The 25,686-nt window shown below is 38.6% G+C and overlaps 4 protein-coding genes across 4 annotated transcripts; 3 read left to right on the forward strand and 1 right to left on the reverse strand.

Annotated features, from left to right (window-relative positions):
• Nucleotides 1-236: 236 nt before the first annotated feature.
• On the forward strand, nucleotides 237-1,865 carry LOC106921169 (claudin-3). The gene has a single exon (XM_014992701.2). The coding sequence runs from the start codon at nucleotides 335-337 to the stop codon at nucleotides 1,034-1,036; it is 702 nt and encodes a 233-aa protein (XP_014848187.2). The 5' UTR covers nucleotides 237-334; the 3' UTR covers nucleotides 1,037-1,865.
• A 6,530-nt stretch (nucleotides 1,866-8,395) lies between these two features.
• Nucleotides 8,396-10,148, forward strand: LOC106921450 (claudin-4-like). The gene has a single exon (XM_014993194.2). It carries the CDS (start codon nucleotides 8,474-8,476, stop codon nucleotides 9,116-9,118), a length of 645 nt encoding a protein of 214 aa, XP_014848680.1. The 5' UTR covers nucleotides 8,396-8,473; the 3' UTR covers nucleotides 9,119-10,148.
• A 2,422-nt stretch (nucleotides 10,149-12,570) lies between these two features.
• On the forward strand, nucleotides 12,571-14,544 carry LOC106921239 (claudin-3-like). Its single transcript, XM_014992828.2, has one exon. The coding sequence runs from the start codon at nucleotides 12,817-12,819 to the stop codon at nucleotides 13,459-13,461; it is 645 nt and encodes a 214-aa protein (XP_014848314.2). The 5' UTR covers nucleotides 12,571-12,816; the 3' UTR covers nucleotides 13,462-14,544.
• A 4,612-nt stretch (nucleotides 14,545-19,156) lies between these two features.
• Nucleotides 19,157-25,572, reverse strand: LOC106920593 (THAP domain-containing protein 5-like). The gene is made up of 5 exons (XM_014991746.2): nucleotides 25,375-25,572; nucleotides 23,928-24,111; nucleotides 22,278-22,987; nucleotides 21,066-21,252; nucleotides 19,157-19,564 (listed from the first exon to the last, which is right to left on the reverse strand). The coding sequence occupies exons 1-5, from the start codon at nucleotides 25,446-25,448 to the stop codon at nucleotides 19,427-19,429; spliced, it is 1,293 nt and encodes a 430-aa protein (XP_014847232.2). The 5' UTR covers nucleotides 25,449-25,572; the 3' UTR covers nucleotides 19,157-19,426.
• Nucleotides 25,573-25,686: the final 114 nt, after the last annotated feature.

Here is a 25,686-nt window from a genome sequence, read left to right on the forward strand (position 1 = left end):
TGGGGAAATGTCATTAGTTAAACAATCTGCCGTTGGAACTAGTCGTCTCTTTTTTATCAATGTAAGGACTTAAAGAAAAGCTCCTGATTCTTGCTGAAAAGTTACTTAAAGTTAGTTTTCTCAAGACCAACTAGACCAAACTCCTTGGTCGGACTGTGTTTTTGCAGTGTACCAAAGTTTAAAGGTGAACCACCTGAAGCTGACTCCACCTTCAGTCCTCCAAGCTGTAAAAGGAATCCGTTTCTCCCTCTCCTTCTTCCTGGCGTAAACTCGTCCAGCGGCAGAGATCCGACATCGGCTTCGCCTGCAGACACAGAAGGCCTTGTGTCCCATCATGTACTCTGCGGGCCTGGAGATCCTGGGGATGATCCTGGCGGTGGCAGGCTGGCTGGGGGTGATGGTGGCGTGCGGCCTGCCCATGTGGCGCGTGGCGGCCTTCATCGGCCAGAACATCGTCATCTCCCAGGTGATCTGGGAGGGCCTGTGGATGAACTGCTCGGTGCAGAGCACGGGCCAGATGCACTGCCGCGTCCACGAGTCCATGCTGGGGCTTCCCACCGACCTGCAGGCCGCCCGGGCCTTGGTCATTGTCTCCATGGTGATGAGCATCGTGGGAATCGGCTTGGCGGTGGCCGGCGCCAAGTGCACCAACTGCAGCCGGGACGTGAGCAGCAAGCCGCGGCTGGTGGTGGCGTCCGGCGTGACGTTCGTGGCGGCCGGGCTGCTGATGCTGGTGGCCGTGTCGTGGACGGCCCACGCCATCGTGCTGGGCTTCTACGACCCCATGCTGGAGGAGACCGGGAAGCGGGAGTTCGGGAACGCTCTGTACTTTGGCTGGGCCGCGTCCTGCCTGCTCATCCTGGGGGGCGCCCTGCTCTGCTGCTCCTGTCCGTCTAAAGCTGCAGCAGCTGCAGCTGCAGCAGCTGCAGCTGCTGCAGCAGCGCCGAGTGGCGGCGTCTCCGTGGCGCCCAGAGTGGATTACTCAGCCATCAAAAGCGCTTCGGTCAACGGATACACCAGGAAGGATTATGTCTGAATGACTGACATGACTGAAAATGTTTGTGGATAGAAAAACAGAGACAGAGAACCTTCCCAAGCACTTCCCTCTAGTTTCTGATGCAAAACTGAACAAAACTGACTTACAAGGAACTTTTCAACAAAATAGGAGCTAAAGCTTTGAAGATGATTGAAACTATTTTGTAACTAAATTTATTCATAAAAATCTAATTTTGATTCAGGACGTTATCGTTTATTGAAAAGTTTTCTAAAATATCAGATTCTTAATTAAAATGTTCAAAACAAGCAAGAATTGTGATGTTTTACAGTTTTTTGCAACCACTGCAAAAAAAACAAACAAAATCTTACCAAGTAATTTTCCTCTAGTTTCTAGTCGGATATTTACTTACTAGTAACTTTACAGATAGATTTAGGAGCTTATTCTAAGTCAATAATTCCTTAATATTAAAACACTTAAAACATTGGAAAAATGTTTTGTTATAAATAAAATATCAAACCAGAGGAACTAGAACTTTTTCATTAATATTAAGGAATTATTTACTTAAAACAGGCTCACCTATCTTGCTGAAAAATTTCTTAAAGTTAGTTTTATCTTACTTCATATGTGCTAAAACTAAAATACTTGGTAAAATGTTGTTTTTGCAGTGAAATAACGTCTTTTTGCACCTAAAGACGTAGATTCTGTCCCTATAAACTTTTTGTTTCTTAGATTTTATCTTTTATTTAAGACTAATTTGTTACTAAAATGACTATTTACTTCAAAACTTTGGATATTTTATGCAAATTACTTCAGTACACTGTAAAAACACTAAACTTTACCAAATACTTTTGTCTAGTTTATACTTACACTTGGAATAAGACAGAACTAACTTACAGGTAACTTTTCAGAGGGATATAGAATCTTGTTTTTAATCAATAATTAATTATTATTGACTTAAAATCTTGCTGTAAGGTTACTTCAAAGTTAGTTTCGTCTTTTCAAACCAGCTGAAACAGAGTTTATTTAAAACAAGACTGTTTAGAGTTATCTTTGATTGGTAATAAGTGAATCATTGATCAATATATTTGATGTGTATTTCACTGATGAGTTTTATATTTGACCAAATCTACTAACTGCTTCATAATTGATGTTTTCATGATATGAAGCACTTTGAACTGCATTGTAACTGAAATGTGTGAAACAAATAAACTTGACTTTATTTAATTCAAAGTGAACTGAGATATTCCACCAGAATTAGACCAAAAATACTTGGTCAGATTTTATTTTTGTACATTTTGTTCCTAAAAAAGGGAAAATGTTCCTGTAAAATGTTTCAATCTGAGATTTTAGCTTTTCATTAAAACTAATTGGTTATTAAAATTAATAATTACTTTAAAACTTTTGGTCTTTCTTCAGCACACTGTAAAAACATAAAATCTTACCAAGTATTTTTGTCTAGTCTCTACAGGTAATATCTCACAGTACAGTTGAAATAAGACAAAACTACCTCACTATTAAATTTTCGGTAAGATACAGAGTTTGTTTTAGGTAAATAATTTCTTAATAATGATGAAAAAGTTCTAGTTTCACTGGGAAATTATTTCGCTTATGATATGGAAGAAATGTTTTTGTTATAAGTGAAATAATCCTCTAGAGGAACTAGAAATGTTTCATCAATATCAAGGAAATATTTACTTGAACCAAGCTCCTGTATCTTGCTAAAAAGTTACTCATTAGTTTTGTCTTAATTCAAGTGTACTAAGATATTCTCAGTAGAAACTAGACCAACAAACACGTCGTTAAAGAACGCCTTTTTGTACATCTTGTATGAAGATTTTGTTCCTAAAAATGGAAAACCAAGTTTTTAATTCTGTGCTTTCAGCTTTTCTTTAACTCTAATTTGTTGTTAAAATGAATACTTTCATACTACAAATTACTTGGGTATGCAGAAGCTCGAACACATGCCAGGCCTGTCAGTCGGCAGCGTCTGACCAATAAGACCGGTTCTGGTGCGAGTCAAAATGAGGAGTTTTATTTCAGCGTAAGTGCAGGTAAGGAACAATGGGGGGCTTGTTTCCGAGGAGCGCCTTCTGCTCTCCGTCCGTTGTGACCTGTCCTCCACTTGCAAGGCGAAACTGACTAAGAGATAAAGGTCTCCATCTGTTCGGAGGGGGGATGAAATTTGGACTGCAACTGAGTCCAAACTGAGACAAAGAGTCTATTGATCAGTTGTTTGAAATTGTTTACCTCATCCTTCTTAAGGTGCCGTGCAACACAGGTAAAATGCCTCCATAACTTACAGAAACGTGAACATAAAAATAAAGGAAAGTGCTTCAAAAAACTCATACATGCTGAGATATTGAGATAAAACAGAAGCAAAAAGCTTCTTTTCAGATTGAATTGCACCATTTTGCTTCCTGGAAGTCACACAAATGAAGCCAAAAATGCACTGCAAAAACACAAAGTATCACCAAGTACTTTTGTCTCATTTCTAGTGCAAATATCTTAGTGCACTGGAAATCAAACAAAACTAACTTACAAGTAACTTTTCAGCATGAAATATGAGCCTGTTTTAAGCAAATAACTCCTTAATATAGATGAAAAAGTTTGAGTCCCACTGGTAATATTCTACTATGCCGTTACCTAGCAACCCCAGCCCAGCCCGTTACCTAGCAACCCAGTTATAGCTCTACTGGCTCTGAAAACATGGGGAAAATGTCTTATGAGTGAGATAGCCTGCTAGTAGAAGTAGTACTTTTTTAAAATCAATATCAAGGAATTATTGACTCAAAACAAGAGCCTATAACCTCCTGAGAAGTTACATCTAAGTTAGTTTAGCCTTATTTCCAGTGTACGAAGATATTTGCACTAGAAACTAAATTAAAAAAATACTTGGTAAGATTTTGTTTTTGCTGTGTGTTTAGAATGACTACAAAAACACACAGCAGTGGAAAGTTAGAGTTTTTGGGGGTTTTTTTTTTAGCTCAGACTCATCTGAATGTGGTAGAAACCTCCATTCAGTGACCACAGATATTTAACTTTCCTGTGTAGACATATTTCATGATAAACTGAAAAAAAAATCTGCTAGAGGTTGTGCCAAACCCACAAAATAAGTAGACTATCTTACATTTAAGAGGAAGCTAATCTACAAAGTCAGTCGCAAAACCATTTATGTGAGTAAAAAATGAGAGCAGAACCCTGACATTTACTGAACTCATTTAAGGAAGTGAGGAGTCCTCAAGTAGCAGTAATGAAGGACATCATGAGGATTTAAATGGACGTTTAGACAGATACTTTAACACAGTGGCTCAAGCTTAGCTGTAGAGATACAATCCCTTTGCTCCTGAGGTTACCACCATTTATGGTCCTGGAAAAATCTCCATTTTGGTTTTTTTTTCTTCTGGTTTTCATTCACTATGACAAAGGACACTTTACAAAATATTTGATTATATATGGATTTTGTGGGGTGGCATATAATGCAGTGTGATTGTAACCAGAAGCTTGGTAATACTTGGTACCAAATCTCTAATTCAAAGGCTGGTTATTTGGTTAAAAATGATGATTCATCATTTACTTTAGTAGTTTTACCCATTTCTGCTCAGTTTGATCCACATTCTACTTCCTTAGTGCACAGTTCTATAAATTAAACAAGCAAAAGAAAACTCACTAATTAGCACATCGGTTATATAATCTTTTCAAAAGTGTTCATTCAACTTCTCTCATCAGCTTATTAAAACAGGGCAACTTGTCATGGCGTGTTGTGGAGAACGGTGAGAGAGACGCCGGGGAACCCAGGTAGTCATGATGAAAAGATGATTTAATGATAAACTAGGAGGAACAACGGAAAATCTCTGGCAGCACAGGAACAGACACAGACGTGAGACGAGGGTGAGACACGACGAGGGTCCGACAACGAACACTGACAACAGGTGGGACTAAATACACTGGGAGGGTAATCACAGGAACGACACACAGCTGGGATCAATCAAGACAGAGACTCAGGGGAAAACAGGACTAGACAGACAAAAACTCGAACTCAAAACACAGAACCTAACACAACTGTTAGTAACGAATTAAAAGTAGTACATAATTTAATCAATATCTTAAATAAAAAATATATTAAAGATCTGCTTACATAAGCAAACTATTAATCCCCTTCCGCATTTGTCATGCCAACAGTTGCATTTAGCTAATTCCGAATTAGCTTATTTCCTAATTGCAAATAAGATAATTTAGCTTATTTGCAATTAGCTAAATCCAACTCAACTTAGTTATTGGTTATTATAATCAGCAAATAATATAAAACTTTAAAATATTACTCACTTAGTTAGGTGTACACAAATACAGCTTCGTGGATAGAATAAACCACGAATTCCCGAACTTTCCAATGCCACGGCCCCCTGAACAGCATTAGCTTCTGGCCATTACTACGAAACAGGTGAATAAACATCGACTTTTAGAATGATATTGTCTCACTTTTATTCACTATTTAGTAATTATTAGTCGTTTACCTTCTGATTTTTGTAGCCTTCCATAGCAGGGCTTCTGACGCTTCCTTTTGTCCTTTTCTTGACGGAAACATTTCGTTTCGCGCTAGCTGTGCTAGCTTGAGGAACTAGCATTGGATTTGACAGCCAGTCAGAACAAAGAGCATAGCAAATAACAGTTCAAGAAGTTATAATAATCTGTCATTTTAATAATGATTAAAAAAGATTAAGTTTTATGATGAAAAAAAGTTGTTTTTATCTGTGCCTCTGTGGGTTGAGTAGTCATCTTGTGATCAGAAGGTTGTAGGTTCGTTTCCTCCTGCCACATGTTGATGTGACTCTGACCCCAAACTGCTTACCCACAGACATAATATAAGCATTTTATTTATATTTTATCCTTATATTATGTATATGTGCTTACCGAGCTGCGTATCGGTGTAGAAATGTGTGTGCGTTTGTGAAAGGGTGAAGGTGACTCTCACGTAAAGCGCTTTGAGTAGACAAAATGATTTTTGCATTCCCGCCCCCACCATCTCCCTTTCAGTTTTCTACATTAGATTTCTACCCTATACGACCTCTCTGGAAAGTCCCTTAACATTTTGGGCTTTTGGTTCTGTTATTTCCCTGTATTGACTATTTATTTTTCCCTTATCCAAGTTTATTTACTGCAAAAACACAAAATCTTACCAAGTATTTTTGGTCTACTTTCTAGTGGAAATATCTTAGTACACTTTAAGTAAGACAAAACTAATTTACAATTAACTTTTCAGCAATATATAGGATAGTGTTTAAAGTAAATAGTTCCTTAATGTTAATTTTAAAAAGTACTAGTTCCACTGGAAGATTATTTAATTCGGAACAAGACAGTTTTCCCTTGTTATAAGTGAAATAATCTACATGTGAAGCCAGCTTTTTTCATCAATATTAAAGAATTGTTGACTTAAAACAAGCTCCCATCTTGCTGAAAAGTTCATTGTAGGTTAGTTTTGTCTATATTTTAAGTGTACTGAGAAACTAGACCAAAAATACTGTGCAATATGTTAAGTTTATATTTAGTTTTGGATTTGTTCTTTTGCATTTATCTTCCTGTTTGAGTTTATTTCTTCTGTTAGTTGAAGTTGCTCCTTCTTGTTGAGTATTAGATGTGTTTGTTGGATTTAGTATTTATTTCTGTTATTAATGTTTAGGCTCCGTCTTTGTTCTGTCTCACTCATTTACTCCCCTTCAGCTGCTCATCATTTTCTTATCAGTCTAACTCACTTCCCTCCTTTTGACTGAAACTTGCGGAGCATTTTTGAAACTAGCAGACTCAAAAGTTTCACCTGAGAAGGGGAAAGTGATAAGCCCATCCCCCAACTATGTGCACACACAGAGTTTCATCAGCCTCCACCACACCGGCTCATTCTCTATTTGCAGTTCTTGTCCTTGGAATCCTTCAGACCCACGTCGGTGTGGAGTTATGGGACTTGCATTTATTTAGCTTTTTGGCATTTTGTAGGTTTCGGATGTGTCAACAGTGTAGTTTATTCACAGAATGTTTACCAGACTTTTTGTCTTGGTGTGTAGTTTTTAATTATTTTATATTGTGTGTTGTTTTTCATTGTGATTTGATTGCTTGTCATTGTTAGTTGCTTATTGAAATTTTGTTCTTTGCTGCTGTGACATGAATTTTCCCCATGGTGTCTATATGTCTGGGTCTCTACTGCTTCTAAAAAATACCCAGATGTTTTTGGCAATAAGTTCATCTTTTTTTGGAGTTTCAGAAATAAGTCATTTCAAAAGCCTTCTCAATATAAGGGGAAAATGAGCAGGCACTGCCTGTCACCTAGCAACCCCACAAACTCAGTCCGTTACCTAGCAACCCAAGCAGAGCTCTAGCACGTTTGATTAACTGGTTTTACTGCCGTACGCTACAAAAACAAAAACTTACCAAGTATTTTTGTCTAGCTTTTAGTCCAACTGTCTTAATACACTTGAAATAAGACAAAACTAATTACAAGTAAGTTTGAAGCTTGATACAGGAGCTTGTTTTAAGTCAAAAATGATGAAAAAGTACGACTTCTTTGGGCAGATTTTTTCACTTAACATTTCAAAAATACATGAAATTAGTATTTTTTTAAATCAATTTTACAGCATTGTTGAATTGAAACAAGCTCCTGTATTTTTCTGAAAGCTACTTGTAAGTAGTTTGTCTTTGTTCAAGTGCACTAAAATATTTCCACAGAAATAGACCAAAAACACTTGGTAAGATTTTGTATTTTTGGAGTGTGTGCCCTGTACAATGGCTGCTGGAAAAGACAAGTGTTTTGTTGTTGACTTACAATCCACAAACCACTTGCTGCATTCTTGTTGGTTGTGCAGGAGGTTCCACCAATGCTTTTCAAAGATGTATGGTTGTATAATTACGTATCTGTTTGCAGCTATTTTCAAATGCAAGTGTAAACATTGAGTTGGGGGCGTGGCCAGGAGCAATACATTCTAAATTAAAGTCACAGAGGCCCTAAAACAGCTCAAAGTAGTCTGAAATGAGCAGACTAAAATCACATCATCGTCTCAGAATGAGATAATGAGAATGTTTTGTTTTTCTCAAAGACCTGACCTGACCTGTTCTAGGAAGCGTATTAGGTCACCTTTAAGATGACTGAATGTGCTTCTCAGCAGCAGCAGAGGCTTTTAGTTTGCTGCCTGCTTTCAGTCATTCATTCTCTGTTAGGTTTTAACCACTCTCCACCTGTTTACGCCCCTCACCCAAACAGGTGGGAGAGCTACTGGCTCTGTGGGAGTTGAATGATTAAACTGGAGCTGTTTACATTCCAAGGCCGAGCTTTCCACTGTTCAAACGAGAGAGAATTTGAATTCTCCAATAATCAAGAGGTTCCGCCTTCGATTCCTCCCTCAAAGCAACCTGCTGCTTATCTGGAAGTTCAACCTGCTGGACGCTCACTCGATCCGTCGGTGGGTGCTGATCGTGGAGGGGATTTCTTCAGACATGCCGTCAGCGGGATTTGAGATACTAGGCGTGACTCTGGCTCTGCTGGGATGGATCTCCGCCATCGTTTCCTGCGCTCTGCCCATGTGGAGAGTGTCGGCGTTCATCGGGGTGAACATCGTGACGGCGCAGACCATCTGGGAGGGCATCTGGATGAGCTGCGTGGTCCAGAGCACCGGACAGATGCAGTGCAAGGTCTACGACTCCATGCTGGCTCTGAGCGCCGACCTTCAGGCCGCCCGCGCCCTCACCGTCATCTCCATTGTGTTGGGGGTTCTGGGACTCCTGATGTCCGTCATGGGGGCAAAGTGTACCAACTGCGTGGACGAAGAGGCGGCTAAAGCGCGGGTGATGATCACCTCAGGAGGGGCTTTCGTTCTGGCCTCCCTCACCCAGATAATCCCCGTGTCCTGGTCCGCTCACACCATCATCATGGAGTTCTACAGTCTGGCCATACCAGAGGCGCAGAAGAGGGAGATTGGTGCTGCTCTGTATTTGGGTTGGGCCGCCGCCGCCTTCCTGCTCATCGGAGGCGGCATCCTGTCCTCCAGCTGCCCTCGGGGGCCGGAGAAAAGGTACAGAACGCCGTACTCCCAAACCAGATCGGTGGTACCGAGCGGCTATGACAGGAGAGACTACGTCTGAAGCAACATCTGCTCCGCTCTCACGCGCCGACCAACATCTGCCAGCTCATCAAAGACTCCGGAAGCAGAACTGAAAAGGACAAAAACATCTAAAAACTGAAAAAAAACACAAAACCTTACCAAGTATTTTTGTCTAGTTTCTAGTGCAAATATCTAAAAAAAACAAAACCTTGAAATAAGACAAAACTAATTAACAAGTAACTTTTCACCAAGATACAAGAGCTGTAAATAATTCCTTAATATTGGTTTTAAAAAGGTTTAATTCCATTTAAATTACAACATGGGGATATAAGTGAAATAATCTGCCAGTGGAAGTGGAGCTTTTCATCAAGATTAAGGAATTATTGACTTAAATCAAACTATTTCTTGCTGAAAAATGACTTTCATGTTACTTTTGCCTTATTTTAAGTGTACTAGAAAATTTCCACTAGAAATTCAGCTAAAACTACTTGGGTATATTTTGTATTTTTGCTGTTCAAACTTTGTTTTTCACTTACTCACACTGGGTCAAGTAGTTTTTGCCACCAAGAAAAACCATAAAAATGAAACTTTCTCTCTGTTCAGTAAAAATCCTGCACCATAGTTTTCTTTCTTACTTTTCTGTGTTACATTGGAAGCACTGAGTAAATATTGTGAGTTACATATGGTAGAATTAGTGATTTCATCAGTTTCTTTTAAAGTAGTTGAGAACGTTTGTTCTCAACAAAAAACAAAAAAATTACATTTTTAATTAGCTCATCTGGAATGTCTGCATTTTTAAATGTTGTTGGCTTAATGAAGTGCTGTTGGAGAATAATCCTAAGTATCTGTAATGTTTTAAGGAGCTGATTGATGTTTTTAATTTGGTTTGTATTTCAGTGGAAATATTTTACATGTTGCACTTATTGCCCTTTTTATATGTAAAACATGCATTTTTGAGCCCAAATCAATCCTTTATGGTGGCTCTACTTATTTTACATTTAAAATCGATTGTAAAAATTTGTAGTTTTACTTACCACAATTCTAAACAATAAAGAACTTTGAATAAATAATTGTTGTGTAAATGTATTAATGCTCCAGTTTGATCAGGAGGAGATGCTGATTGGAAAACCACCAAACCAGCTAAGCTTGTCATAAGACTGCAGTGCAGTAACTCTTGTTGCTAAATGCTAGAGCTAAAAACTAACTGAGCAGCAGAGAACATTTAAATATATTAGTTATATTTTTATTGTACTAAAGATGTAAGATACCCGGAAATCCAAACTGCTTGGCAAACCCTTTAAACAACAACATTATTCTAGAGTTAAATTTTTTAAATAAAAGGTTTTAGTTTTCTCAAGTTGTCCTCTGGAATTGTAATTTTATGTTTAATAACTTAAACATAAAATTGTTAAACATAATTTTAATAATTATGTTTAATAATTATTAAACATAATTATCTTGCCCTACAAGCTGAAATGTTGGTGGCTATGCAGCAAAAAGGTCTGCACTGCAAAATCCCAGAATCTTACCAAGTAATTTTGGTTTAAAACTTAAACATCTTAGTACATTTGAAATAAGACTAAACTAAAAGTCTTAGTTTCATTGGCAGATTATTTCATTTATACCAGGGGGGAAAAAAATCTTTTTTAAGTAAAATAATCTACCAGTGGAACTAGAACTTTTTCCAGAGGTAAAAATCAGAGGAAATAACTTTATTTTGCATTATTTTGACGCCGCTGCTTCGAAAAGGTAAAAGGAGAAGTAAATTTGTTTCTGCAAGCCCAGACCTACAGTGAGGGCTGTCCACCTTCCTCATCCATGAGTTGACTTTGTGATAACTGGTCAGGAGGCAGCCATCTTGTTTGGTTTCAGTCAGCAGAGGGAGGCTGGGGAACGGCAGCATTCCTCTGGAAACTGTCCAGACCCCAGAGAAGCTCTGGATACAGACAGACTCATCGAAATCCCCCACAGTCCACCGCTAACTTCACTGCAGCTGCAGGAATCTGATGTTTTCTTTACTGAAGTGAATCATAAAACTATTCACAGTTTTCAATATTAAAACTGCAAACTTTCACATATGTTTTTTTACATTTCTATATAAAAGACTCCAATAAAATAGAAAGACTGAAACCTTAAATGGAAACAACAAAGAACAACAATTTGTACGTCTAGCCCTAGTTTCTCAATTCTGACTCATGTCTTGACTTTGACTAGACCATTCTAACTGATAAGTCATTACACTGAATCCCTGGAGCCCACACTGCAAAGACAGAAAATCGCATTAAGTATTTTTGGTTTAGTTTCCAGCACAAATATCTTAGTACAATAGAAGTTTGAAAAAAAGGAAAAAAAAACTTACAAGTAACTTTTCAGCAAAATATGTGACGTTTTCACTCTTAAAATGTTCCCCCCATTTTTCTTGAAGTAAAAATCTGCCATAAATCTTTCATTAATATTAAGGAATTACTAACTTAAAACAAGTTTCTTTATTATGCTGAAAAGTCATTTTCAAGTTAGATTTATTTTATTTCAAGTGTACTAAAGTACTAAAACCAAACCAACAATATAAGACTTTGTGTTTTTGCAGTGTACCAAAGTAATTTGTAGCAAGAAAGATGAAAAGTTTGAAGTAAGCAACGATTTTATCAACAAATTAGTCACAAATGAACACTTTCTAGGAACCTTTTTCTATTTCTGTGAACAAAATCTGCATGCAAAATGTCTTTGGGTACAAAAAGACGTGTTTCACTGCAAAAATACAAAATCTCCCAAAGTATTTTTGGTTTAGTTTCTAGTACAAATGTCTTAGTACACTTGAAATACGACAAACCTAACTTTTCAGCAAGATACAGTAGCTTGTTTAAAGTAAATAAATCCTTAATATTGATTAAAAAAAGTTCTACTTCCACCAGTAGAATGTTCCACTGCGCGTTGCCTAGCAACCCCAGCCAAGCCCAGCCCGTTACCTAGCAACTCAGTTCTAGTTCCACCGGCAGATTATTTCACTCATAACATGGAAAAAATGTTTTGTTATAAGTAAAATAATCTGCCAGTGGAACTAGTACTTTTTTTAAAAAGCGTTTCTGAATTTGAATTATTATTGCAGTTGCTGAAAAGTTCCGTATTTCACTTGTGCTATAATATTTCCACTACAAACTGATCAAAAATAAGGTTTTGTGTTTTTCATTTGAAAAACATTTTTAGTCTGGTTTCTAGTGCAAATATCTAACTTACCAATATGTCTTCAGCAAGATATAGGAGCTTGTTCTAAATCAATAAAACGCTCTAGTTCCACTGGCAGTTTATTTCACTTTTAAGTAAAAGAATCTGCCAGTGGAACTACAACCTTTTCATCAGTATTAAGTAGTTATTGGCTTAGAAAAAGCTCCTATTTTGCTGAAAAGCCACTTCTAAATCAGTTTTGTTTTATTTAAATGTATGAAGATATTTTAACTAAAACTAGGCCAAAAACTCTTGTTGAGACGTGTTTTTGCAGTGTACGGCCTTTCGGCTGTAAAGAGCCTCTTTGTGGCCGGGCCCTTTGTGGTGCTGGCCCTGTAAGCCGATAGCAGAGAGTCCTGAGAGTCCCCAGGTCCTTCCTCTCCTCCTAGTGATGTCACCTCCATCCCAGACTCCTCCCCTGCTCCAACCCACTGGTATAAAACGGATACTTTACCAGTCCAGGTAACAGATCATCACACACTCACTAACACTAACTGGGCGACATCAGCAGCCAGTATGTCTATAGGACTGGAGCTGATTGGCATCTCCCTGTGCATCCTGGGATGGATCATCGCCATCGTGGCGTGCGCCCTGCCCATGTGGCGGGTGACGGCGTTCATCGGCAGCAACATCGTGACGGCGCAGATCATCTGGGAGGGCCTGTGGATGAGCTGCGTGGTGCAGAGCACCGGCCAGATGCAGTGCAAGGTGTACGACTCCATGCTGGCGCTGTCGCCGGACCTCCAGGCGGCCCGCGCGCTCACCGTCATCTCCATCCTGCTGGCCATCCTGGCCGTGCTGGTGGCCATCGCCGGGGCAAAGTGCACCAACTGCATCGACGACGAGGCCTCCAAGGCCAAGGTGATCATCGTATCCGGGGTGCTATTCATCGTTTCTGGCGCCATGCAGCTCATCCCCGTTTCCTGGTCGGCCCACACCATCATCAGGGACTTCTACAACCCGCTGCTGACCGACGCCCAGCGGCGGGAGCTGGGGGCGGCGCTGTACGTCGGCTGGGGCGCCGCCGCTCTCCTGGTGCTCGGAGGAGGACTTCTCTGCTGCTCCTGTCCGCCTCGGGAGACACGGTACAACAGCTCCAGGATGGCGTACTCAGCCCGGTCCGCGGGCGGCCCGGTTTTAGAGAGGAAGGACTACGTATGAGTGGAGGTCAAACATGACCGGATCCCACAGGAACACTGAGTCCGGAGGGGAAGGGACTTGAAGAAAACAAGAGTTTCACTGCAAAAACAAAACTTTGCCAAGAGTTTTATCTGCAAATATCCTCCTGAAAAAAGACAAAACTAACAAGTAACTCTTCAGCAGCTTGTTTTAAGTCAATATTGCTTAAATACTGATTTAAAAAAATACTAGTTCCTCTTTACAGCAAGACATTTTTCCCAAACGTTAAAAAAAATCTACCAGTGGAACTACACTGCAAAAACATAAAATCTTACCAAGTATTTTTTTGTGTCTATTTTCTAGTGCAAATATCTCAGTACACTTAAAATAGAACAAAACTAACTCAAGTGATTTTTCTGGAGCTTGTTTTAGTAAATAATTTCGATGGAAAACGTACTGGCAGATTATATAACTTAAAACACTGTGGAAAATATCTTGTTATAAGTGAAATAATTTGGTGATGATAATAAAATATTGGTTCAGGACAAACTCCTATATCTTACTAATCAATTACTTGTAAGTTAGTTTAGTCTTATTTCAAGTGTAATAATTTATTTGCACTAGAAACTAGATTTTAAAAAGTACTAGCTCTGCTAGTACCAGAAAAACATTCTTCCATAAGTACAAAATATAAAACAATTAATTAAATTATTTCTTCAAAATAATATTAAAAGTTTCCATCGAAGCAGATTGCATCAAGTCATTGATTTCCAGAATTTAATTGATCAATATGAAGAAATTAATTACTTAAAACAAGCTCCTATATCTTACTGAAAAGTTACTTGAAAGTTAGTTTTGTCTATTTTAAGTGTAATGAGATATTTGCTAAAATCTGGGAAAAAAATACTTGGTGAAATGTAGTGTTTTTATAGTGTTGAAACTGTTTATACAAATAGCACGTTTATTCAAATTTCTTTGTGCACTGTCATTTTAAGAGCCTTTCACTGTAAAAATCAGTTCTTTTTATAAGATTGTAGCTTTTTAATGTTTGCAACTGAAAACTGATGTCTGATTTTTATCACCAAAACCCACTTTAAATAAAAACACGGTTGAATTTCCAGTAAACGGAGCTCCAGAGTTGTAAATACCAGCTGTAGAAACAAACACAGATAATAACTGTATTCAACACAACTGCTAGTTTGTTGTGGTGAAGAGAGATTATGGTGTTTCCAGACATTACGTATTAATTTACAGTGAATCACCTTGAGGTCTTAGACACTCACTCCTGTGATGTTTATGTTGGGTTTTTTTTTATAAAAGTGTCTCTAGCTGCTTATTTGTCTGGTTTTGTGTTAAAAGTTGAAGCTTTCTGCAGCGAGTCCAGGTGAGAAAATGACCTCGGCGTTTATCAGAGATGATGGAGTGTGCGCCGAAGCTTCGTAAGACAAAACCTCGACATTCAATCCAGGAGGACGGCGTTACGTCAAGGTGGCAACGCGGCTGTTAGCGATTAGCCACAAGATCGGTTTTACAGGCAGGGGTGAGAAGGAGGAGCACCAAGGGAGGCGAGTCGAGTTACTCAAACTTTTTACACTGAAGCTTCAGTTTTCAGATGTGGACACATTTTAAATTGTTGCAGAATGGTTTCAGAGGCAGAGAAATGAAAAATTGATGAGCATTTCACAGTAAATGTGGGAGAGGTGCTTGATTCCATATCAGGTTACTCATATCGGTGTCACCGCCACCAGAGGGGAGGTTACAGTAACTACAGATTAGGAGACATTTTACTGTAACAAACTGCACAGCAGGGGGCAGGGAGCCTATTGTTCACAATCTGAATTAGCAATAATCCTACAAATTCCTGCGATTTCTGATAAATATAAGGCTTAAATCTAATAATAGAACAAAAATAAACCACTGGTCTGCTTTCCACCATGGTTCTTTTTAACATGGGTAAAAATAATAAACCGATTAATATTTTTAAATAGAGATATAATAACAAATCCAGGTTTTACAATGTTTTTTCATGGCATAATTGCATTAAAAGACATGACAGCGTATTATGGTGATGCTAAGAAAAATAAAATAAAAAGTCATAATTTTATAAGAATAACCATGATAGTGGTAATGTGAGAATAAGGTCACACTTCAAAAATAAAGTCAAAATTGCAACTTTATTGTCGTAATTTTATTTTTTATTAATTTATTTTTCCTAGTATGGCCCTTAAACTTTATCAGCAACATGTTTTTAAATCTATTTTTCTTGTCATTGGGTTGAAAACTGTCTCTAATATTCTCCAGAAAAATCAACAACCCACTAAAGAAAATTTATTCATCCTCTTTTTGCATTTTTTATTTTTTTTTTAAATGTTCTATTTTATTCTAAAACACAGAAATCTAAATAAAATAGTGGTTATCTAAGAATGACAATGCATTTCCTGCAGTAGATGTTCATCAACATTATAAATTGTTCTAAATAAGTTTCATTAAGCCGAACTGAGGGCAAAAATGGCTCTTCGGTTTGTAAAGGTTTCATGTTTCTGAAATAAACCAACACAACTATTGTGTTAAAACAACTGCACTCCAAAAACACAAAATCTTACCAAGTACTTTTGTCTAGATTTTATAGCAAATATCTTAGTACACTTGAAATTTGAGGAAAAGAACTTAGTAACTTTTTAGCGAAATATAGTAGCTTGTTTTAAGTCAACAATATTTCAACTTTGATGACAAAGTTGAAATATTGTAAATAAGGAACTTTTCAGCAACATGGGAGCTTCTTTTAACTCAATAATTTCTTAATATTGATTAAATTCATAATTCAACTTGAAAAATACTTTTTCAGAAAAGTTACACTGGCAGGTCATTTCACTTATAACAAAACATTTTCCCTATAAGTGGAATAATCTGCCAGTGGAACTAGAATTGAGTTGCTAGGTAACGGCCTGGGCTTGGCTGGGGTTGCTAGGTAACGGCGGAGTGGAATATTCTACTAGTGGAATTAGAACTTTATCACCAATATTAATGAATTACTGACTTAAAATAAGATCCTTTACGTTGCTGAAGAGTTGATTCCTAGTGTGCTTCGATATTTACACTTTAAACTGGATCAAAACTTCTTGGTAAGATTTTGTGTTTTTGCTGCAGTGTAAGATAATTTCCTATTCCACTGACTTGCTAAAGACCTTCAGGCATGTTTGGTCATTGCTAAACTAATCACTGGATCTCTGATTTGCATGTTAAATCCAGGAAACAACCCCCTTTTCTTGATGTGAATAATTTCCAACGAGACCAGCAGGTTCAGGTCGTTTTGAATCAAACACAAAGGAAAGTTGGTGAATGCTGACCAAAACCCCCGAGGCTCCGATGAAACAGTATCTCATCACATACCTGGACGGCTGCAGGAAAAGAGAAGAAAGGAGGTTCTGTGAGCGTGTCTTGTCGTGCTCAGTTGGTTCTGGCCAAACTCTGCTCACGTGACTGATACTGGGGAATGTGAAGGGCAGGGAGGCGGCCTGGACCCTGAAGGTAGAGGAGGAAAACTCAGCCCCCGCCTGAGACTAACACAGACTCACTGTGTCCACTCAGTGGGAACAGAAACTCATCCTTCTGGTAGAGTTAAGGTTTTAACTATTTGTTTTCAGAGGGTAGAGTGGCCAGAGTAGAACTACTTTAACATATTTTTACTCAAGAAAAAGTAAAAAGTGGCCTTCCAAGAAATTACTCAAGTGTAAAACAGTATTCGGTAAAAACACGACTCAAGAAACTGATCAAAACTTCAATCAATTAATATTTAAAAATTACATCATTAGAAGGACCAACATTTAAAGTTATGTGGATGTTTTTGTATTTTGAGGACCAAAATGAAAATAATTTATATAACTAATATAATTACAAAATTATGACAGAGTATAAGGGCCACACTAAAAAAATATCATAACTTTATCGTAAAACTATCACTTTTGACTTTACTCATGCAATACGTTATTGTCATAATAGTACTTTTTTATTGCTATAGCCCTAATACTCCATCACACAAAACAACAAAACCAGGCAAAAGAAAACATTGTCCAAATTTTGTCCAGGCAAAAGAAAATATTGTCCAAATTTCAAAATGTGTCTGCTGAATTTTTGGTTAAAACATGTTTTTCATTCAATGGGTAGAAAATCCAGAAATTTGACTCAAGTAAGAGTAGAGATAAGTACTCAAGTACTGCTAATAGTACACTTTTCCCAAAAAGTTACTCAAATAAATGTAGCTAAGTAAATGTAACTAGTTACTAACCAACTCTGTTTTCTTGCGGTTTGGGCCGCGTTTTTCGTTTGATTTTTACCCAGGAAGCACATTGGCTAAACCGTGAGTGAAACAGTCACTGGGACTGACTACTATATATTACATTGAGGGACAGCAACTGTAACATTACATAAACCTTTCTGAACAGGAGCTTCAGGCGAGGGCGCACTTTCTCCGTCTATTATCAGACATTAAAGCGACTTGAAGACCAGACGGGCCAGGGGGCAGCCGCCCCCCTCAGCCTCCCCCATAGATCCGCGCCTGGCTCAGTGAAATAATCGCTGATCATTTGACCATAACGTCATATAATGAGTTAGTTCGATGCTATGAAGCTTACCGGAAATTGCCTGCGTTGTAAACAACCATCCTCCACTGCAAAGAGAGAAGTAGCGAGCCGAACAAGATGGCTGTTGATGTTAATTCCATGTTTGGAAGCATAGCCTACACGGACTCATTTGTTCACCTCCTCTGACGCCATTGCTAAAGCTACAGGTGGCGCAGAAAATCGACGTCATCGTTCCGTCTCTCCTTCCGTTCGCTGATTGGCCTGGTTGAAATTCTACCGGAGAAATCAAAGTAAATGGGAGATTAAAATCGAGCGGGATTGTAGCCAGATTACGGACATATAAAAGGTGTATATTTTTATGTGATATATTTTAAAACCTCAAAACGAAAATAAAATTATTGCTAATCCATCAATTGTCCAATTACACTTTCCTAGCGCCTAACTAACGTGCAGGTCACCATTACTGGGGAAGACTGGTGATCTGATCTGGACAGACGTTATGAAAAACATTTGTTAATAAACACATTTGTCAATGTGTTTATTAAAATCCATTTGCTGGTCCACCTGCCAATCAAAATGAACAACAACCAATAAAGGATTCAGTCTGTAAATGTTTGTAAAAAAAAGAAAAAAAAAACATTTGGCATTTTCTCTTTAACAGGAACATTTGCAGCACTCAGTAGGAAGCTCCACTCGTCTGTTTACGCTACAAGTATTCTTCAGAAACTTAAATTAAATGATAAATTGTGAGCATTTATTCATATAATGTATGGGAATGTTATGTGTATAACATTTAGGTGTTGGATCGGGTCTTTGTCTCAGTTGTTTCAGGTCCAATCTTTCAGTGATTAACTCATTTGGACGCAGCGGACTCTACTGCCCTCTAGTGGAAAGACATAAAATACAGAAGAACTAATGTGAAAGCCTTAAAACCTCTAAATGTGCATCATAAATAATCTGCATCACCACTTTTCATTTAAACTAAACGATTTTCTGAGATATTTCCAACAGGCTCCATCTTTCATAAACCTAAATTTTAACCATATTTGCAGATTTTGTTCCTATCTGTGAATGTTATGATGCATCATTTCAAACTATCCACATGCAGAAAGTGCAGTTCACTGATTTGTGGTGACAGTTTAACGCAGACCAGAAGCTTTAGACTTTTTGTAAATTTATTTTTAATGATCTGTACATTTTCATAAAGAAAAATAAATTAATAAGCAAAGAAAAGTCAAACAAGAGCTGGAGTAGAAAGCAAAGACCGTAACAAAAACATTCAGTATTGCCCCGTTATTCATTATTCACAGCAGAAGGAAGAAGTCACCTTATTTTGATCATGTATAAAGTTCTGATTATGGAAAACAACAAAATTAGCCCCTTTAGTTAATTGTTTGGCACAGACACAAACAGAATATCCAGTCATTTCATTTCTCGTCTGTATTCAACGCCACCCCTGCATGGTCGCTCAGTGGAGTGTAAAAGTACGCAGCGTCGTCGTCTCCGTAGATGATGGCGACAGTCTCACCGGCGTCCGACACAGATGCACTCGTCTGCAAATACGCCTGGTGGAGAACCAGCAGAGAAAACATAAGAATGATAACTCTACTGCCGGAGCGTCAAGCTCATTTTTATTTTGATCTAAATTAAGATTATGAATTCTGGTTGTGCCAGAATGTATCGATAAAACCCATTAATCTGTTAAAATATTAATAAATATCTGGGCCTGCATTCAATAAGTGCTTCTTAAAGTTTAATAATATTGAACAACATTTTGTGATTGTTTTTCTGATTTACATCTGTGCTTGTGTATGAAGCTAAGTGTGACTTTACAGACTATAAATTGACAAGTAAGGCTGAGGCAACAGTCATAAAAGTAAGAAATGCTGCCCCCTGAAGGTGGGACCAAGCATTACATAAATGGGGGAAAATTAAACAAAATTCACATTTTCCAGGTTTTTGTACTTCCATTTAAGTCTCTACTGCTTTAAAAAACAGCCTTAAAAGTCCTTTAAGTAAAAAGGACTTTTTAACACTGCCACACAAAACCTTTATTTTTTTTTGGCAAGAAGTTGATGTTCTTTGGTATCTGGAAAATGAGCCGTTTCTAAAAACCTTCTGGAATGTAACCCCTCCAATCAGCAGGCACTACCCGTTGCCTAGCAACCCTTCCAAAGCCCAGATCGTTACTTAGCAACCCAAGCAGAGTTCCAGCACGTTTGGACAAAACTTGCAAAGTATTTTTGGTCTAGTTTCTAGTGCAAATATTTTTAATACACTTGAAATAAGACAAAAGTAACTTACAAGTAACTTTTCACCAAGATAAAGGGTCATTTTTAAGCTCAATAATTTCTTACTACTGATGAAAATATTATAGTTTCACTAGCGGATTATGTCAGTTGTTACTTGTGAAAAATGTTTTGTCTTGTTTAAACTGGAATAATCTGCAAGTGGAACTAGCACTTCTTAGCTATACTAAAGGATTATTGACTTAAAACAAGCTCCAACATCTTGCTAAAGTTACTTTAATTGATTTTTTGTCTTTTTAAAGTGTACTTCAATATTTACAATGGAAACTAAACAAAAAATACTCATTAAGATTGTGTGTTTTTGCAGTATATACACTGTATAATGGCTGCTGGAGAAGACAACTGTTTTGTTGTTGACTTAGCATCTAGAAACCACTTGCTGCAATATTCTTGTTGACCGAATAATGTTGCATCCGTTTGCATAAAAGTGTAAACGTTGAGTTGGAGGGGGCGTGGCCAGCAGCAGCTTACTTGGATTTAAAGGGACAAGACGCCCTAAAATAGCTCTAAATAGGCAGAACTGACTAAAATCTCAATATCTAAGAATGAGTTTGAGCAAAATATGTAATGAAAATGTTTTGCATAGGCCACAGACCCAACCTAACCTGTTCAAGGAAGCATAACGGGTGAAAAACTGGAGGGACTAACTGATGTAACTTGGCTCATGTAGTCTAGAAGACCACATAAAATAGCTAAGGTGGGCCAGATTCGGCCCCCGAGCCTTGAGTTTGAGTGAGTGAGGTGTTTGGATAAATACCCTCTCCAGCAGCTGCAGCCGCTCCTCGTTGAGCATGTTGCTCTGCCTCAGCTGGCTCACGGTGTTCTCCAGCCCCAGCAGCTTCTCCAGGTGCCGGCGGTGCCGCTGCTGCAGCACCTTCACCTTCTTCTGCAGCTCGGCCACGATCGCCTCCAGCTGCTCCTTACTCAAGCTGTTCTTGTGGTAGCTGCTCGCGTCACAAAGACACACAAGACGTGAAAACTGCGATTACACATGAGGAAAAGATCTGAGCAAACTGTTGTTTTTATGCTTCCAAGGAACCACGTAAGAATGTCGACTTAAAAAAAAAAAAAAAAACAGACGGTGTTTTCTTTCAAAGCTGTTCAAGGAAGCATAATGTCACCTTTAAAACGCCTGACCTGCCGATTCCTGGTTGGACCGAATCCGATTTTTCGACAGTGGCTGATTTTCAGACGTTTGCAGATTCAGAAAATATTGGCGGATAAGATCGATTTCTCATGCAAGTATTGGCTGATTGTCTAAAATTAAGGAATTTAATTTACCCATGAACCTCTAGCATGTATGAACACAAATTAGCTACCAGTTAAAAATGGTCAAAGCCACGATGGATGTGGCTTCTAATAGTTTGGAGTTTTTCTTTATGTTTTAGTTTTATTTCACTGACTTTTAGCCCAATTCTTTTAGTTTTTAGCGTTTTGCTAGTTTTAATTAGTTAAATGTTTATTAGCTCTATAAAAACTAAAGTGAAAGTTTTTATGTAAAATTTTGCCAAAAACTTTTTGCTAATTTTTTTAGCAACAAATGTACTAAAACTTTGTTTGCTAATATTAGTTTGTAAAACTAATGAACAGTTTTATTTGGCCAATTTATTAGTTAAATATGCTATTAATTATATAAACAGTGCACTAAAATGTTTTAGTTTGTGTAAAAGCCAAAAACATAAAAAAAAAATTAAATTTTTTGCAATATTTTTTATTATTTATTTGATAAAATTAGTTTTGCAAACAATTTTTAGCTGAAAACTAATTAGGAAACAAATTAATTAGTTATGGTGTGTTTGATACTTTATATTAGTTAAATGTTTAGCTTTTATTATAGCAGTAGTTTAGTTTGTCCACATTTTGGCTCATTTTTAGGTGCAGAATTAAACAAAGTATTGTGATTATATTTGGATGCCATTTTCAGAGCATCCAGCTGTTGATGGTGAGGTAAACGGGTATCTGTCCTCACCAGTGCTCCTCCAGCTGCTGGTCGTCCCTCTCCGTCTCCTCCGTGTCCGTCATGGCGTCCCCGTCCTCCGCTTCGTCCAGCCGCTCCAGCGTGAGGACGAGCGACGGCGGCGGCGGTGGCAATGTTGGGACGTGTTTGGACACGATGGGCAGAGTGGACGAGATGGGCTTGGAGCTCAGCGCCGGCGACAGCACCGTGTCGGGGGGGGAGGTGACCCGGGTCGACGTCCCGCCGGGGAGAACGTTGGGTACCGTCTCAAAGTAAGCCACCACTTCCTGCGGGACGTCTTCGCCTGCGAAGGACGCGAGGTCCGGATCGGGCGCCGCCTCGTTGAGGACCAGCACGCCGCCCTGGCTTAAGATGGCAGCCGTGATTCCGTTCACCAGCTCCACCTGGCCGTCCTCTGCGGCGCCTTCTGACATCATCAGCAGCTCCGCGGCGCCTGCATCGCTCATCAGGCCGTCTGCTGTCTGGTAGAGAGTCAGTGGAAAGTTCAAACCCGACGCGACTCCATCGGCCTGGTCCACTCCTGTCTGCAGAGAACCCACGCTCGCCTCCATCGGACCGGTTTCTCCATGCGGCGACGCGGCGGCGGCGAGCTCCAGCAGGCGGACCGTCTGGTCGGCCGTAGTCCCGTCCGCCGACACGGTGAAGCTTTGGGCTCTCAGGCGCTTCGGCTTCCTCTCGCTGTCGTCCGACGCTTTCCGTTTCTGAACGTGAAAAATAAAGTCCGTCAGTTTAGTTTAACTTATTTAATTTGAGCAGAATAATCAAATATGCAGAAATTAGCACAAATAAAACAACTTAGCAACAATTCACAGGACAGAAAACATTTTATTAAAAGGATAAAAAAAAACAAAAGAAAACATTTAAACAAGAAATAACAGGATGAAACAGGATAAAAACAGAATTCAAGACCTGCTGTAAGCACTGGAAGAGGTTGTTGCTCTTTAAGCTTCCTTTTAAACAAGTTATCATAAATCTACGGAATCTTCTGAGATAATGAGATTTCAGCTGCCTATAATGGAACAAAAATATCAAATCTTGAGTATTCTTGTCCAGTTCTAGAGGAAATATCTTGAAATAAAACAAAACTAAATTACCAGTAACTTTTCAGCAAGATATAGGAGCTTGTTTTAAGTCAATAATTCCTGGACATTGTTGAATTATTTCACTTTTATCATGGTAAAAATGTTTTTTATAAGTTTATCTGCCAATGGAACTAATTTTTTAAAATTAATATTAAAAACTTATTTACAAAAAAAAGCTTCTTTGTATTGCTGAGAACTCTATGCTTAATGGCTACAAACAGTTGCACAACTGTAAAGCTGTGCAGCTTTGAAAAGCAGAAGTGGAGCCTCCTGCACAACCAACAAGAATCCAGCAAGTGGTTTCTGGATAGAAAGTAAACAACAAAACTCTTGGTGGATAAAATCAGCTGGACAATAGTCCTGGTCTTCTAATAATAAAGTGGGCGGAGCTCCGCTTAGGTTGCTAGGTAACGAGGGGCGTGCCCACAGATTGTTGTCCAAACACCAAAGAACATTGACTTGGTTTTTTTTTTTTTTTTTAGAAGCAGCAGAAACCCAAGTGGAAGAACGAAAATGTGAAAAAAGTGAATCTAATCTAAAAGGGTTTTATTTCCATTACCTCGGTATCCGGGAAGACCGTCGGCACGGCGTCGGCGTCGAGGTAGCGGATCCCCCAGCGCACCTTGAAGCACGACGGGGAGAAATGTTCGTGGCAGATGTACTGGTGTCGGGAAGGAGTCCAGTTCTCCCGGCCCATATTCCTCACCCACTGCTGCAGCCGGGCCGGGTCCTGGAGCGGGAACCTGGGGAAACACGGCTCAGGTTTACAGCAAACCTCACAGTGGTTCATGGAAGCAGAAAGAATCAGAGTTCATTATGAGCCGAAACCAACAGAGTCATCAAGTTTTAGCTTCTGCTCTCGGTTTCTAAGCTGTGATTTGATCCGACTTCTTTCTCAGCTGCAGGTTGTTCTGCTGATTAAAACAACTTCTGCTGAAAACAGAAGTTAACAGAAGACTAACTGTGTTTTAATGACAGAAAGAGGAATATATGAAGCAGGCATGTATTATATTTAGCAAGGTTTTATGGATGAGCCTGTCGCAATAAGAAATTAATCAATAAAGCACATGATAATCATTAAAAAACAAACAAAAAATATTTTTTATCATTTGTGACTTTTTTTTCTAGGGCCGAACAAAATCATTTCAAGTGCCACAAATGGCCCCCGGGCCTCACTTTGAACACCCTTGTTTGTCTTGAGATTTGATTCGATATTTTTACAAACCCAGTAAAATGAAGGAGCTTAAGTAGAGATAAAAATAAAATTTTTCACAATTAAATTTAAAAGCAAACATTTGCAATATTAAAACAACGATATGCTCTGTCATAATCGCTTCATAATCTCAGAATATCCTGGTTTTAATATTAGTTGTGGGGAAAATGAAGCGCATTGTCTGACGTAGATCAGATAATTTTCTCAAGGCACAAGTTGTTTTTTCAGTTAAATCATTTCATAATGACAGGGTTCATTTCTGTCCAGCACATTATACTCAACCATGTGGGTAAAAATCAGCTTCTTACGGTAAATAAAACGTAGACCAAAGCTGCACTTTTCTGTAAATACGAATGAAAATAGATTTACATTATTTTCTATGGGTTGCAGTCACTGCATTGAGTTTGCAGTTGTATGATGACTCGCAGGTAAATGTCACGTGGTTGAACAAATATCTCACAGAAAATTAAAGAAAAACTTTTTGACATCAAAAATGCATAATCTGATTCTGTCGTAACAGAAAAGTCAACCAGTTTTGGATTAAATTATAAATAAATAATTAATGTAAACATTACTTTTAGATTAGTATCGCAGTGAAATCTTCACATGTAATATTCCGGAAGAACTTCAAAATAAAGTCAACATTAATAATACTAGCGTCATTAATATATAAAAATATAAACGTAGACCGCGTGTCTTCGCTGGATGTAAGTTTAGACGCCATCTCTACCAGCGAATTTGAATCAACCGTTTTCGAAGGTTAAAAACAAGAAAACAAACGAGCCTTACTAACTTGTAAAAGCTCTTCCTCTCGCTGCTGTTCGCGGAGTCGCTCCTGCAGTTCGGAACCGAGCAGTACTTCGGCATTGCTCCGGGATTCTTCTCTTCTCCTACCCAGCCGGATTCATTACAAGGTGAAACCAAAGTCCTTCCCTTCCTGTAGTGATACGTCTGCTTTAACTCGTGTCGTGCGTGTTGTCAATTCACGGCGCTCGACTGACGAACGAAGGATCAGCTGGTTTACAAAACGGGACACGTCAAATACCTGCGACCTGTCACGTTGCGAGACGCTCCGCTCGACTCTGATTGGTTACTTCGCGACCGA

This window comes from Poecilia mexicana, unplaced genomic scaffold, assembly GCF_051168715.1.
Source record: "Poecilia mexicana isolate PSO_F unplaced genomic scaffold, ASM5116871v1 scaffold_13, whole genome shotgun sequence".
NCBI classification, from domain to species: domain Eukaryota; kingdom Metazoa; phylum Chordata; class Actinopteri; order Cyprinodontiformes; family Poeciliidae; genus Poecilia; species Poecilia mexicana.